Below are 14,778 nucleotides of genomic sequence, written 5' to 3' on the forward strand. Positions count from 1 at the left end.
ACAATTGCCAGTTTTACACCTCCTTTTTTTCATTACAGTTGCCCTGAGTTCATCAGGGGAAAGAATATCACTGATGTCATGGTGACATTCTTTCCAGAGTTGACAAGTTTGGGTTAATTGCTGGTCCCAGCAGGGCCAAGTGTGTGGGTCACCCAAGGGACTAATCAATAGAAAGGATCTAACAGGAATCAATCTCCTACCTCAAAAAAAAAAAAAAAAAAGCTCCCTTTTCTTAAAATGCAGTAAAACAAACCCCACTCAAATCTGATCTGAATTAACATCAGGAACAAACTAAGACTTTAATTTCTATTTCTAGTTTGTTCAAGTAAGTCTTTGCAGTGTCTCCCTCTGAGCCGGTTTTGGGCTAAGGTGAAAAACACAGCTCCACAAAGCCTCTGTGGGAAGGCACCAGGAATGCAGCAAGATAATAGTGCAGCAAGATAAGGGGGATTAAGATTTCTTCTGGTCTTTTTTAAGACATAAGAGGTGAAAAAGTTAATGGAACACTCAACCAAGAGACATTGCTGAGACCTGCAAAAAGTGATAAACCAAGACAGCTGAGTGAAATATCAGTGAGTGGCCGGAGTTTTCCTTGTACATTGCAGCCTGCTGAATTCCACACGGATTACGGCATGGAAAGATGCCTGGCAGGAAAGGACCTGGGCACACAGGCCAACAGCTGGCCAGACAGGAGTCAGAGGGGGCCAGGAAAGCCAATGGCATCTCACTTTGTGAATAGTGTGGCCAGCAGGAGCAGGGCAGAGATTGTCCCCCTGTACTCAGCACTGCTGAGGCCACACGTCGAGAGCAGTGTCCAGTTTTGGGTCCTTCACTACAAGAAAAACATTGAGGGGCTAGAGCATGTCCAGAGAAGGGGAAGGGAGCTTGGAAAGGACCTGGAGCACCAGTCCTGTGAGGATCAGCTGAGGGAGCTGGGGGTGTTTAGCCAGAAGAAAAGGAGGCTGAAGGATGTGTGTGCGGGCGGGATTTATTGCTTTTTATAATCTGCTCAAAGGAGCTTTTAGCAAGGTGAGGGTTGGTCTCTTCTCCCAAATAACAAGTGAGAAGACAGGAGGAAATGGCCACAAATTGTGCCAGGGGAGGTTTTGAATGGCTCTTATTAAAAGTTCCTTCACCAAAAGGATGGTCAAGCCCTGGAACAAGCTGCCCATGGAAGTGGTTGAATAATCACCCTTGGAAGGGTTTCAAAGAGATGTAGAGGAGCCATGTAGGGACACGGTTTAGTGGTTGACTCAGCAGTGCTGGGTTAGTGGCTGGACTTGATGATTCTAAAGGTCTTTTCCAATCTAAAGGATGTTATTATTCCACACTGGGAATTTGCTTGTATTGTTGTGGAAATTAGATGTTCCTTTAATCGCCATGGCAGGTTTGAGTGGATTACCCTGTGGAGACAATATCAGCCACTGACAATTCAAATCCAGTGGACACCTGATCTGGCTGGTGTTGAAGCTGATGAAGTATTTCTATTGTACTTAATGGGCATTGGCCTCAGCCTCAGAAGCGTGCACTTCAGATTGAACTTCTCTGCCTTTGCAGCAATTTTATTAAATTTACAGAGTTGGTATTAGATTTGCTCAGTGGTATGAGAATATTACTATTCTGTTAAATTACTTTTTCAGTTTATAATATATTCTGTTCTACAAAGATTTTACTTAAGTCCTTTCCCCCCTCTTTGCCTTCATCTGGTTAAGGAATTCATTCTCCCTTTCTTCCTTGAGCTACTACATGCTGTTATCTGGCAGGGTTAAACAGCTCTTGCCTACTTCTCAAAGGAGTGCTAAACTCTATTTTTGTTCCTTGGGCAGGCTGTCCCTTTCTAACTGGTGGAACCAAAGCAAGAAGAGCCTTGTGAACCTTGAGGGAACCTAAATCAAAGCAGTCTGTTGATCCCAAGCCCTTCCAGGTCAAGACTCAGTACTAACTTCTGGGAAAATCCTCCAAATTCCTGAGCCTTTTCTGTCCAACAAAGAGATACACTTTGTGAGCCCATTCCCAATGATCTCTGGGATCCAAACTGTATTACATTATTTGTAGAATTTACACCTGTAATACAGCAGCATGCAAAGGGCTTTGAAGAGATCTCGGAAGACAAAGTCCCTGCCTAAAGAGCTTAATATTCATATTTTATTCACAATATAAAAATATACATACTCTGAGTCTGTAAGATACCGGATTAAAGAGGCTTTTCTCCTTAAATTAGCTCACAGAAATCTAACCCCCTGAAGAGAGAGAATGAGGCAGCTGTGGAGGGAAGGGAGCCAGCACCACTGAGTACAAAGTGTCTCTCAGCTGCCTCATCTGGAGATGCACATTCAGCCTCAGCTTGGGGTCCTCACAGACACTTTTGATCCCTGTGAGCCCAGCTGGGATCAGAAGGCCAGGTCCACCATGCTCCTCTGCAAGGTGTTCTCTGCCAGAAGTGAATTCCAGCCCAGCTCTACCTGGAGTGGATGAACTGGGGTTGTGTGATGGGATCAGAGCCTTTGGATCTGCCTGCTCAAACTCAGCCCTCCTCAGTGGAACAAAACCAGATCACTCATCCTTTTACTTGGGTTTCAAGGGTGTACAACACACAGCTTCTCAGTTCTGACTGCTGTGCACAAATCCACTATTTCCAGTGTTTTGACACAGTGCAGTTATTTGCTATTTCTATGCACGACACACCACACTGTCAACATTGAAATGTATTAAATTATTTAAGACCGAAGGAAACCCAAATAATACCATGTGAAGAGATGTTTTGGAAAAAGTTGTGTTCCTGCATTAGGTGTCCTTGAAGTTTGGTGGGACTTTTGCCATAATGGACAGCAGTGCCAGTGAAATGGAGCAGAGTGCTCAGGAGGGGATTGGTGACTAAATGATTGTGAGGAGAGGGACTCAGACCCACCATTACAGGTTGACAGTTGAGCAGCAAAGTGACAAGAGTTCAGAGGCTGTAAGTTCCAGTCTGTTGCAGAATTTTAATGTGTTTCCACATGAATGATATTCAGATAGATATTGTAAGCACAGTGCTGGAAAATTAGGATTAGCAAATGACTAAATTAAACTGAAAATTGGGTAAAGAGATTTGGAAGTAAATGTAAATGCTTCAGTCGTAATGGACTTTGCCCTCTAAGGAATATTTTTTTAAAATAGCCTGTTAATTCTTATTGGATTTAAATTTTTTCCCATTACAGACACTAGAGAATTTGCACAAAAATCTGAGGGGGCTATAGAAGAACAGTAAAAGAACAACATAAGAGATGTAGGTTGAAAGTGATGCAATGACCTCTCTTTTGTGAAATGCCCATCACCTGAGAAAATTTCTGTGATTCATTCCTGGCCACCACACAATGACAAAAATACTCAACACAAGCCTCACCAACTCACTCCTGGTCCTCAAGAAAATATCTGTTACAAAGCCAAAATCCACATCAGTCTTTGCAGGACTAACTATTTCTGAAACCCAGGTGAGACACAAAGGGAACTGCACACAGACACAGGATGTAAATAACTCTGGTCATTATCTGCAAACAGGGGAAGTCACTCAGAGGTGGCAGGCAAAGGAGATGGTCCATGCTGGACCCCAGAGTCCACCAACATCCCCAAGCAAATGCACAAAACTGCATCCACATCTGATCAGTGGCACTTTGAGCAATACAGGAGTTGGGATGCTCCACAAACCAGCCTTGTGCTGACACCAAAATGAACAAGACAACTCAAATACCCAAAATGGGAAAAGCAAATAGTGTTAGTGAGAGAAAAGAGTGGGTGGTGCATAGCCCCAGTGACTGTCTCAGTATATTGTTTTTCCCATGAGGATCTGGAAGATCTGACACTTCTAGTACCAATTCCCAAGGAATATTGCAAGAGAATTAGAGATAGGGGGAGAGAGATGCAGAGCAGTCTGATAACTTACCACGATAATAGCTACCCAGTCAAAATTACATCCAAGGCTTCCCTCTTCAATCTGTGAGGTTTGATGATGCTGATTTTATCAGCAAGGTCATTTTAACACCCAAGCTTAATCCAGAATCTATTCTGATATTTGTTTAGGAGATTTGAGTAATCTCTTTAGGAGTATTAACAAGTGCTGGAGTCCTAAAGAGCAATCTTCTCTCAGCCCTTACTGGAAAAGAAGGATTTGAGGTCAAAGCTAGGTGAAGGTTTTTTTAAGGCAATCTGAAGCAAATGGAATTATCTTTAGAGCAAGTCATATTTTGGAGAATAGAGGCATGAAGTTTTCAAAGGAGTTTAGGTTGGTTTTGGCTCTTCTGGATGCAACCCATGACCTCCTGCCTGATTCTGGTATTGAGAGGAGGGCAGAGGAGCTTGCTCTGAGATTTCCTGTCTGAGCCATGTACAACTGCAGTCAGTGGCCAAACAACATGTGAAAATTTATTGCCTTATTCCAGTGTCACCATATGCTGCCTGTTGGCTCTTGATGACACAGGGCTGGCCCTGGAGCTCTGTGTTGGGAGGTGACATCTAGTTGAGGGAGTGGATGTGAAAATTCAGTGAAACAAAGTCACTGATGCTCAAATGCCAAGCTGTTAAATCTTCAGAAAATCTTGGTTCAGAAATCAGTCATTGTTTTTTATAAATAATTAGAAATATAATCAGTGGGTAGGAAGTCAAATGTTTGCTTGAGGACTTTGGGTTACACTTTGGAAAGGCCTTTGAGGAATTGTCATTGAATCTTCACACCCAAAGTGCTCTGGTTGTTGCATGGGTGTGGCATAAGCCATTTCCACATGGTCTCATCTCCCAGGACCCATGAGGTTGCTGAAGAAAAACACTAAGATAAGAAATACCAACTGCTGCTGTCTGGCTCAAAGGTTTGACCAGAACTTCAAGAAGGAGCAGAGTAGGGCAGGATTCAGACTTCTGGTGAGCACATCAGAACAGCTTCAGGTCATGCTGAAGACCTATGAGGCTCTGAAAGCCCAACCAAGCATTTGGATGATTATCTGGATGGAGCCTTAAGTACAAATCTTTTATACAATACCATATCTTTCACCATTAACAAAAGCCTTGTAATGGACATCTGTAATATCCACACTTCATGCTAGCCTAAAAACACCTGCTCCTATTTCAAACTCATCACCATTTGCAGAAACACAATCAAGATGTGAGAAACCTGAAACAAACATGCAAACCCAGGAGTTATTTCTTTAGTGGCTTCTCAGAGACAGAGTACACAAGGGTGTAAAGGGATCACAAAATATACAGGGGAGAAAGTATGAAATGGTCATGTGTGTGACACATCCTTTCAGCAGCACCTTCCTGTATGTCAGCACACCCAACTGGTTTGGTAAAGGTTAATAACCATAATAACCACTCCTTTCTTCTTTTGGAATCAATATTGAAATTGAAACCTAAGGTTGGCCACTAGTGCCTCACATGCAAAAATCTGTTACTGGTAGTTTCAGAAATTGTGGTGTTGAGTAACTGAGATTTTGGCTGTATCACGTGAGGGGAACTAGAAAGCAGTGTTGTTCAAAGTGTTGGGACATCAAGACATTTTTGACATGATGTACCCTAATGCTGACAGGACCCATAAAAGTGTGTGGAAAAAAATAAATTCCTGTGTTTGAAGGGTTAGATACAATTGGTAATATAGAGCATGTGACTATTAATGAAAGTATTAATACAGATTTGCTAGAGCTTTTTATTATGAACCACTGCTAATAATCTTTATTTTTCTACTTGTGAGTGGAAGCACACGATAAAGGCATGCCTCAGGAAGTTTGTGCATTTACTCTCCAGCCGTGACTCACCCCTCACTCAGAGAAGCAAAGCCCAAGTGACCCAGCTGGGGTGAGCACAGAGCCACCACAGAGGAAGTTTCCTTAGCAACAGGAAAACATCCAAAACCCCTTCCACCTCCTGCTTGCTGTTCCTTGAAGTTGTTCTAAGTAAATGGAAGCTAAACCTCGCGGCTGAATTTCCGAGGTAGAATCAATGTATCACAAAGCAAATCCTTGGGCTTGCAAGCAAGTTAACTGTAGCTACCACCCTCCCGAATTCAGGCTTAATAGGAAAAATAACATTTCATTTGATCTACTCTCCCCAAACCCTGCCTGGGCTCATAAACAAATAGCAGAAACAGCTCCTGCATCCTCAGCTGACACTGATTACCATCAGGGATCTGTTGAAGTTAATGAAACCATGGCAATTCAGAGCAATCAGCCCAGCATGAGCTCAGAGCTTGGGGGTTCCAGGTGCCCATGATCAAAGCTGATGAAGAGCAGAGGAATAGTTCACCCAAGAGAGAGGGAGTCTTGGGTGTTTGTTCTGTGGTGCTTCTTTGTGAGATGTTTTGAAGTAATTTTGAGTTTTTTGGGGTTTGTTTTTTGTTGTTTTTTTTTTGTTTTTTTTTTTTTAAGAGGTATTGGACCAAAGAATGGGGAGCTGCAAGCAAGTGGAAAATTGTTTTTTGTGTTCCAAGGAACTGTGTACAGTAGTCTGATGTATTTCCTATTTATATGTGCACTAAAATATCTTTACTCCCTGTATTGCATCCCTCTGGGGTGAAATGTGTATATTATATTGCAACGAGATGCCACTTTGTGTGTTCACTGTAATGTATGTTAAAGTTCAATAAGGCTCAAAGTGTGTGCTTCCCTCGCTGCTGTAGGCATGCAGTCATGGAAAAGGAGTGCAGAAATGAGTGTATTGATCTATGCCTATCACTGTCTGACAGGAGCAGATGGGGGTCTGGGAGTTTCAGTTTAGCTGATGGACTCTTCTAAACCTGACTTGCTTCTGGTGCTGTTACATGTGAGATATCTTTGATGCAGCTCAGTCACTTTTGAAGTACTGTAGAAGGTGAAGCAGAGCCAGCTTTGTAGGCAATAACAACAGAATGAGATTATTTAGGCTAAAATGAGTCAATATTTGGAAAATTCCACTGTTAATAATCAGACCTTGCCTGAGGGAAGCTGATTGATGCTGCCTGTACCAGATGGTTTGCAGCATGAGACTGAGCCTGAGTGCTTCCCTGATGGGGAAGCAGCTTGGGGGAAAACATGAGGGTGCAGCCAGGAGATAGATGTGGGCACCAAGTCACCTCACTGGGAACAGCACAGTCAGGGCCTTCAGTGAGAGGTGGAGGAAGAAAAAACACTTTTGGGAAAGATATAAAATCACACAGATTTGAGCTCTGGCAGGGCATTTGAGCTCTTGCCTGTGGCCACCCTCAATGGTGGCCTTGTCCCCAGCTGGTGCCAAGCATGGGGGTGCCTGACCTGCTTTTCCAGGGCTGTGAGCTCCTGCTGGCATCGGAAACATGAGGCCTTGGCTGTGTTAGGCTGACATCTGTCCTATAAAACTGGCAGCAATGATGAATGATAGCCCATATTTCTGTAATATCTTCTTCCTCAGGACACCTAACAACACGCCATTGATAATGCTCTTTAAGGGCTGGATTTTGGCCAGGTCCTTGAAGAAGCAATACCTTGGCCGTGGTCCCACAAAAGGGATGCTTCTGAGCAGGGACAAGGGACTTGCTTTCCCTTCTCCCAGCTGACTTCCTCCCCTGAACAAACAAGCTTTCCTCACAGCTTAGGCATGCCTGACTAGAGGGTATTTATTGGTTCTGGTTGCCTGACCTGAGTACCTGGTTGTTCTTGGCCTGGTGCTCCAGCTCTGACCAAGTGTGTGCGCTCTAATGGGCGATTTTGGGTGGGAGCAGCTGTCTGCAGTGTCAGGCTGCACATCTAGTGACGTGCCACTGAGCTGCTCTGGGTAAGGCTACAGCAATAACTCATTAAATATAATTCTGAGGGAGCCAATTTTGGGAGTGTTGGAGTGATCACAAACAACTGAGGCATAAAAGAGTCTTCTTCCCATCCTTGGTCTGTAGCACAGCTCAGGACTTCTCTGGTTATTTGTGGACAGAATTTATTGATGATTATTGTATTCCTTGGCATGAACTGAAATTCCAGCCTCATGGCCATTAACCATGGTGAGAACAAGTGAACCATTTGTCTCACATGATGGGTTTGCCTGCGGAAGCTGCAGATGCTTTGACTGACTTATGAGTGTGGCTGGGTGCTCGTGTCAGGTGCAAACAAAAAACCCAAAAATGCCCAGACTGGAATGGGTGTCTGTGTGTGTGACACGATGGTCCCTCCTGCAGATACTGGGCTGGCAGCAGTGCTGTGGCTTCCTGATGCCCTGATGAAATGTACTGCTTCTGCATTGTAAAGATAAAGAGCAGATGGATTAAACTCACCCGATGCTTTACAGCGAATCCTGGTAGAGCCTTTCTGCTCAAACTTTATGTCTTGCTTTCCCTGACCACTCTGACACCAGCAATTTGCTGGTCTTTTTGAGTCAGCAGCATGAAAGGAAATGCTGTGATTTGTACCCCAGGGGCAAGGATGGGAGCCTTCAAGCACCTTGTGTGCATGCAAAGGAGGCTGATGCATCCGGCACTGTGACTGCTCTGAAGACCTCTTCAGATCCTGGAGTGTGAGCCTGAGTGGAGTTTGAACAAGCTGTGTGCTTATGCAATTAAAACCAAGCTGTGCAGCTCCTTGAGCACTTACAGCACTCCATAGGGGCACACAGAGCTCAGGCACTGCTGTGTGGGCATCTCTTTAAACCCCAAATGGAGGGAAATTGGCCCCTGTGCTGCAGGAAGGAGGCTGTGGGTTTCTGTCTCTGCAACCACAAGCTCAGATTCTGAGCAGTGATTGCACTTTTCAGCAGCACCTGTGCTCTTGCTTTGCTCACGGTGTTGTTTATTTTTATGGATCAGGAGTCTGCAATCAATTTCAAAAATACCAACAGTACAGTTTGAGCCCATGAGATCAGGAGTAGATGTGTGCTTTCAAAAAAGCACTGAAGAAAAAACCACTTTAAAAGCAGTATTAATTCTGTAATTGCTGTAGAGGATAGACACAGCAAGGCACTGTTTTTTTTTTTTTCATGGAGTGAAGCAGAATAATGAGTAATCAAAACTTTATATCCTGTTCCATATTCTTCATTAACTTCTATTTGGAGCCAAGCAAGTGCCTTCCTTCCCTTCTTCTGCTTCCTGCAGGAAAGGCAAAGCTGCAACTGGAAACAGAGCTGTCTTGTGGCTTTAAGACTTTGTGAGAATGGAAAGTCTTGATGAATGCTCCTATGGAGATATAAAATGATTAATCTACAGGCATCTGAGAACACTTATGATTTAGGTTTTGGTCTTGTATCTGTTATTTCACTTACGGGGCTGTTAATAATCTCGTAATGCACATCAGGCTGGATCTTAATGATTAAAAAATGATTTAAAAGGGTCTGTTTTATCTGTAACTGGTGAGAAATGCAATTGTTTTAAGTAGTTCAATGCCTTTACCAGTGAGATGTAGTATTAAATGGCTCAAATAATTAGGCTGGAGGGATTTTTTTGAGGTGCTGGAAGCACCCCATCAGAAGCACAGATAAGAACGTCGTGCCAGCTCTGGAGCTGCTGTGGGGGCAATGCAGGAGGGCAGGAGGCCGTGGGGTGGAGAGCAGAGGGATGGGAGGAGAGTGAGAATAAGGCAGTTTGTAGTGTCAGATGTAGAGCCTTAGCCTGAGGACAGCTGGGAGGTAGAATAAGGCCTGGGTGGGAAATCCAGTAAGGATGGCAGAGCTGGGGGACACAGAAGGATGGACATGTGCTGAGAGGGAAGTGAGAGGGCTGGAGATGAGGTGAGGGGGGAAAGCTCTTTTCCTTCCTCACTAAGACCTTGTGCTGACAGGAAATCCCAGCACTGACCTTTACCTCCTAGAGCTGACCTGCTGGTCCCTGGAGGGGAGCCTGCAGTGCTGAGACATATCAGGGGATCTGGCAGTGCTGGAGTGCTTCCCAGCAGGCTCCCCTGCCTCTGAAAGGTCCAGTGCTCCTCAAAACCTCACAGCTCCTTCACTCAGAGATAATTAACTGCGCTGTTAGCAGGATTCAGACTTCAGTTTTAAGCAGAATAAACCCAACTGTAAGCATGTGGGTGGGACATGGATGGGCTTAAAACATTTCTGAGGTTTTCCACTTGTGCTTCCTTCATATGGGATGCATTTCATCTCCCCACCAACCTTTACACATCAACAACAGAGTTAAGAATTAAAGCAGAATAGAAAATGGACAGTTTTTCCAGTTTGTTGTATTTCTAGTGTGGAAGGCTACTCTTCAGCTCAAAGCCAGTAGAGAAGCTAATTGCTGAGAAACAGGGGGATCTTTGAAAGCTCCAATTAAAGGCAATTTAAAATCTCCATTGATATTAGGAAGAAAATAACTGCTGCTGGACACATACCAGTTAGCAAGACCAGCTGACCAACTGAGGGGTGCAACTGACCTCTGGTAGAGATGGGCAAGGCTCTGCTGAGCAAGTTGTAATTAAACTGACAGGTATTCTATAGAAATTTGGCCTCTTATCCCTCTTGCACACCCCAAGAGTGCAGCTGGGAGATGATGGTTGGGCAGTGAGGGGCAGGTGTGTGCCTGTGCTGTGCTAAGTGAAGCAAACTTGATCTGGATGGGGCCCAGTAAGGAGTATCAGTGTGCCTGAAGCACAAGGGTTGCCAGCATCTGTGGGGCTGCCTCAGAAGGGCACAACTTCAGTTCTGCACTGGGCAAGTTTTACATAAATGACATCTAAGTAATTTTTTGTCCTAATTTCTGGTGAAACACTTAATGAAGCTATGCTGCCTCATATTTTTTGTTAACAACCAAATGTTGCACCTGACAGTGTTTGCCTGGACACTCAGAAGTGAGTCCCTGGTCACACAGGAGCCAGAGGCAGCTTTGCCACTGAGTTCAACCAGCACTGAAGTTGTTTCTGTAAAAGTGCCTTTCTACAGCTGCACTGCAATACCTCTGCTCTAAACCTCTAGTTAAATGCATGTTAAAGTCTAGGATCAATCTGCCAGGCAGTAAGTTAATGGTCCATGGTGTAGCAACTGCTGTGATGCCTCTTTTCCATTAAGAGAGAGGCAGTGTGGCTCTGAGTGGTTTGTGTGTCTGGCATAATGGTGCTGGTGGCTCACACCTGCGTGGGGAGGATGCTTGTTGCATTCAAAGTAGATTACATGAGCCAAAAGGATTGTTCAGCCCAACAGGCACTGCAGAGCTGCAGTGCTCCAAAGGGACACTCTTGTGGGAGTGGGAACTCCTGGCATGTTCCCCCAAGCATTATTTCAGGAAGTTCATGCAGGTCCCTTCACTGACTCAGTTTTGCTGCCCTTGACCTGCAGGGTGCTGCAAGAATCAGTACTTCTGTGTTTGCAGCCCCTGAACAAGCACGCAAAAAGCCAGGAGACTTCTTTGCTATCCCTGCCCTCTGTTGGCACAACATCCTGCACCTGGCTCAGGGCACACTGACCTACCAGGTGATCCTGAAGTGTAAAGGGGAGAGGTGTTGGTCCATTCTGGATGCATGCAATGCTCCAGTCTGCTGGGTTGCCTCTGGCATTTTGGACAGTAGCCTGAAAGGCACTGGAACTGGAAGGTTCAGTGCTTGCTGTTGGGATCTCCCAGCAGTCTGCACCTGGCATGCAAAGCAGCACAGAGAAGTGACTTCTCCAGCTCCTTTAAAAGCAAAAGCAGAAAGAGAAATAAGAGGCATTTACCAGCTTTGAAGGTGGGCAGGGTGCTGAGGCCTTTTGCTTTCCTTTGCCATGGCTGTGCTCCTTGTCTCTCTCGGGCCCCATGCTGTCAATCCCATGCTCCCATCTGAGGAGCACTGGCTGCAGGCTCCCTCCAGAGCCCATTGATGCAGTCTGGGTCATTCAGAGAAGGTGGCCAGGAATGATCCTGCACCTCCCTGCTGTGCCAGGACACAGCTTTGCCTTCCAGGGCATGGGAGGTGCTGGGCTGGTCCTGAGTCCTGCTCCTAAATCTGGCTGGCTCTACCCACTGCAGCCTTGGGACTCCTGGGGCAATGCCTGAGGTTGGGCAATGCTGGGGCACCATGCTGGGGGCACAGGGGAAATACCTTGTGGCATCCATCTACCCACTTTTTTTGGGTGGTGAGGACCCAGTGACTGAGGCTGGTGCAGGGCATCCCTGTGAGGCAAAACTCCCCTGACCTGCCAAGGGGCTGCTGGAGAATAAGAGGATTTCTAGTGGGGCAGTGAGGGCCTCCTAGGGAAAGACAGGATTTCCTGCAGTGGGACTGAGTAGATTATGACAGAGAGCTAATCTGTATGGCTGTTTCATAAGTTTCCCCAGTGCCTGGACTCCTTGCTCAGCAACAGACACTCTGTGTGCTGAGAATAACTGATTGCCCAGAAACACCATGTAAGAATGTGTGGGGGTCTGGAGCAAGCTCTGCCTCTCAGTCTCTTTGTATTTGAGTGTTATCTAACAAAATCTCTCCTCGTTCCCACACCAGGTTAGTAGGAGGGACCAAATGTGCTGCCAAGCCCCACTGCTTGGAGGAAACCACCCTTCACCTGGCAGTTTACATTCCTTGTGAATCCCCACCTCTTTCCTTGACCTTATTCACCACAAACAGGCAAATGTTTGTGGTGACAAACCTAACTCCAAAGCCGCTGTTCAGACCACTGTCCATCTCCTACTCATTTCCTGCAGTCAGAATTCACAAGCAAAGACAGAATGCAGTACTGCTCCAGCCCAGGGATCACACCACGAGGGGCTTTGCTACTGCCATTCCCTGTGCTCAGACCAACTGCAATGTGCAGCAAAAATCACCAGCAAGCAACATCCAAGGCTTTCCAGATTATGTTATTACAAAGTGCAAGTGAAGATTTAAGTTCCCATCTGGACACTTGCTCTATCCAGCTTCAAGTTTTTATCCACATCATTTAAATGCTCACTGCCTTAGTTTTTCTGTTTGTAAATCCCTGACCTGCCTGTTTGCTATTCTTGGATTAAAATCACTGTGTATAGTACAGCTCCTGTTCCAGCAGCTCCTGCTGCTTGTACACATTTGGACAAAAGAACTCTGAATGCATTCTGAGGAATATGGATATTCCCAATCAGCCCAGGGCTGGAGTACTGGCCCTGCTGGGGTGTAGCACAATGCCTGGAAATTGGGGAGAGTGTGGAAGTTTGTGCTCTGTCAGTGGGAAGTTTGTGTGCAGTTACAGCTTCCTCAGTATTTTTCTGTTTTAAATGCAAGCAAATACAAGACTTCAAGTCCATCCTAAAAAAAAGGAAGATCATAACCCCCAATAAGAGTGTTAAAGCTGGCAGCCTGTTTTAATTTGTTACTCCTGCACCTTTAGCTTGCCTGCCACAGCTGGGGAGTGCTGCCAGTGAATGCTGCATGAACTCCTGTGTGTGAAGTTGGAGGGGAATGGACAGTGAGTTCCCCCCTGGCTGTGAGCCACAGCCTGGAATTTCCTGACAGTTTTTCTTTGTGGTTCTGAGAGCAGCTTGCTGTCAGGGAGTGTTTCTTGTGTCCCTTCCCTACCCCATATGTTTTCAGTCTCTATTGCAGCATTCTGGAGTATTTTGCTATCCAAATGAGGTCCAGAGGGTACACTAATAAGTTGAAACATCACAATATGCATCAGTCAGACATTACTGTAAGCCTCCAGCTCCAGCCCACAAATGCTACCAAGAGCGAATTCATTCCTCAGATGAGCAAGTGTAATTTATAACTCAGAGCAGCACTTGAAACTGTTTGACTAATAAAATGCCCTTCACTCGACTCCTGGGCTGAAGCCTGGCTGGTGCCAGCCCCTTGTCAGATACAATCACTCTAGGAAATCCTTTCCAGTGTGCACCTAGCAGTCAAACCTGAATGTGCTCCGATACATGGTTTACTCTCCACTCCCCAGCACTGCCCTAAGTTCTTCCACCGACCCCATCCCAAATTGCTTGGCCCATCCAGCAGCTTCCCCCCACAAGGATCAGGTTTACCTGAGCAGCAGTGGAGCAGCAGTGCCTAAAATGGAGATTTCAATGGGATGCGACAGGGAGATTTTCCCTCTCATCTATGAACTTCTGTAGCTGCCACCTTTGGGAAAACAGCCTAGCTACCAGCAGAAGGCTTCCAAATATCTCGTCTCTCAATGTGTCCAAGTATTTCTTGCTGCTTTCACAGTTCCCAGGAAGTTTTAATTACTTTTGGTTTTTAAATAGAGGAAAGCACCAGAATTCAGCAACTACACAGAAACAAGCTGTCAGAAGGAAGTGGGTGTGAAGACCCTCTGAATAAAGTCAACCCAAAAAAAGCTGAGCTTTTTCTCTCCAAACTTTATTTCACGAAGCTCCTTGTTCTTCCCACATTTATAAAAACTCTTCTTGAAATCCACTCTGCCTGCACATCCTGGGCTGCCGTGACTCCAGCGGGGCATGATGGCCATTTCCACCAGGGCAGGACGCTCCGTGTGGAGTAGGTGCCTTCTCTCTCATTTGGCAAAGCTCATCCCTCTCACCTGCTCCTTGGAAGAAAGCTGCAGGAGTCAGGCAGGAAAAGGAGCCCAGGGCAGGGGCAGTCCCAGTGCTGTGCTGAGCCCTGGCTGGCCGTGCACCCTCTGCCTCCCGAAGCGTCAGGGCAGTGCAGGAGCGGGCGTGCGGCTCCTTCTCCAGCGCTCGCTCGTCCCCGCGTGCCCTCGCCTGTGCTGGTGTGAAATCAGGGGCTTCCCAGCCTCTCCCTCTGTCACCTCCATCGGACCACTTTGTCCTTGGGTGGTGTTTGCTTTTCTGAGTCCAGAGAGGCGCTCCCGCTCGTCCCCGGCTGCTCACCGATTTCCCATGCTGCGCTCTTGCTCTTTGCTTCTGTGGCAAAAAGAAAAGCAGCTCTTGCTGGTGAGGTCCACAGTTAGTTGTGAGAGGAT

At 45.9% G+C, this 14,778-nt stretch overlaps 1 protein-coding gene across 5 annotated transcripts in view; it reads right to left on the bottom strand.

Moving 5' to 3' along the window:
• LOC132331866 (calcium-activated potassium channel subunit beta-2) overlaps window positions 1-14,778 on the bottom strand; it is a 135,456-nt gene that overhangs the window by 35,756 nt on the left and 84,922 nt on the right. For 2 of the 5 annotated variants that reach the window (XM_059855742.1, XM_059855743.1), the window contains exon 2: window positions 13,859-14,719. The exons of the other annotated variants lie outside the window; for them this stretch is intronic. In XM_059855742.1, the coding sequence (XP_059711725.1) occupies window positions 13,859-13,932 (74 nt within the window). In that variant the 5' untranslated portion in view covers window positions 13,933-14,719. The remainder of the gene's footprint in view (window positions 1-13,858; window positions 14,720-14,778) is intronic. 5 annotated transcript variants of the gene reach the window in all.

Source organism: Haemorhous mexicanus, chromosome 10 (genome assembly GCF_027477595.1).
Source record: "Haemorhous mexicanus isolate bHaeMex1 chromosome 10, bHaeMex1.pri, whole genome shotgun sequence".
NCBI classification, from domain to species: Eukaryota; Metazoa; Chordata; class Aves; order Passeriformes; family Fringillidae; genus Haemorhous; species Haemorhous mexicanus.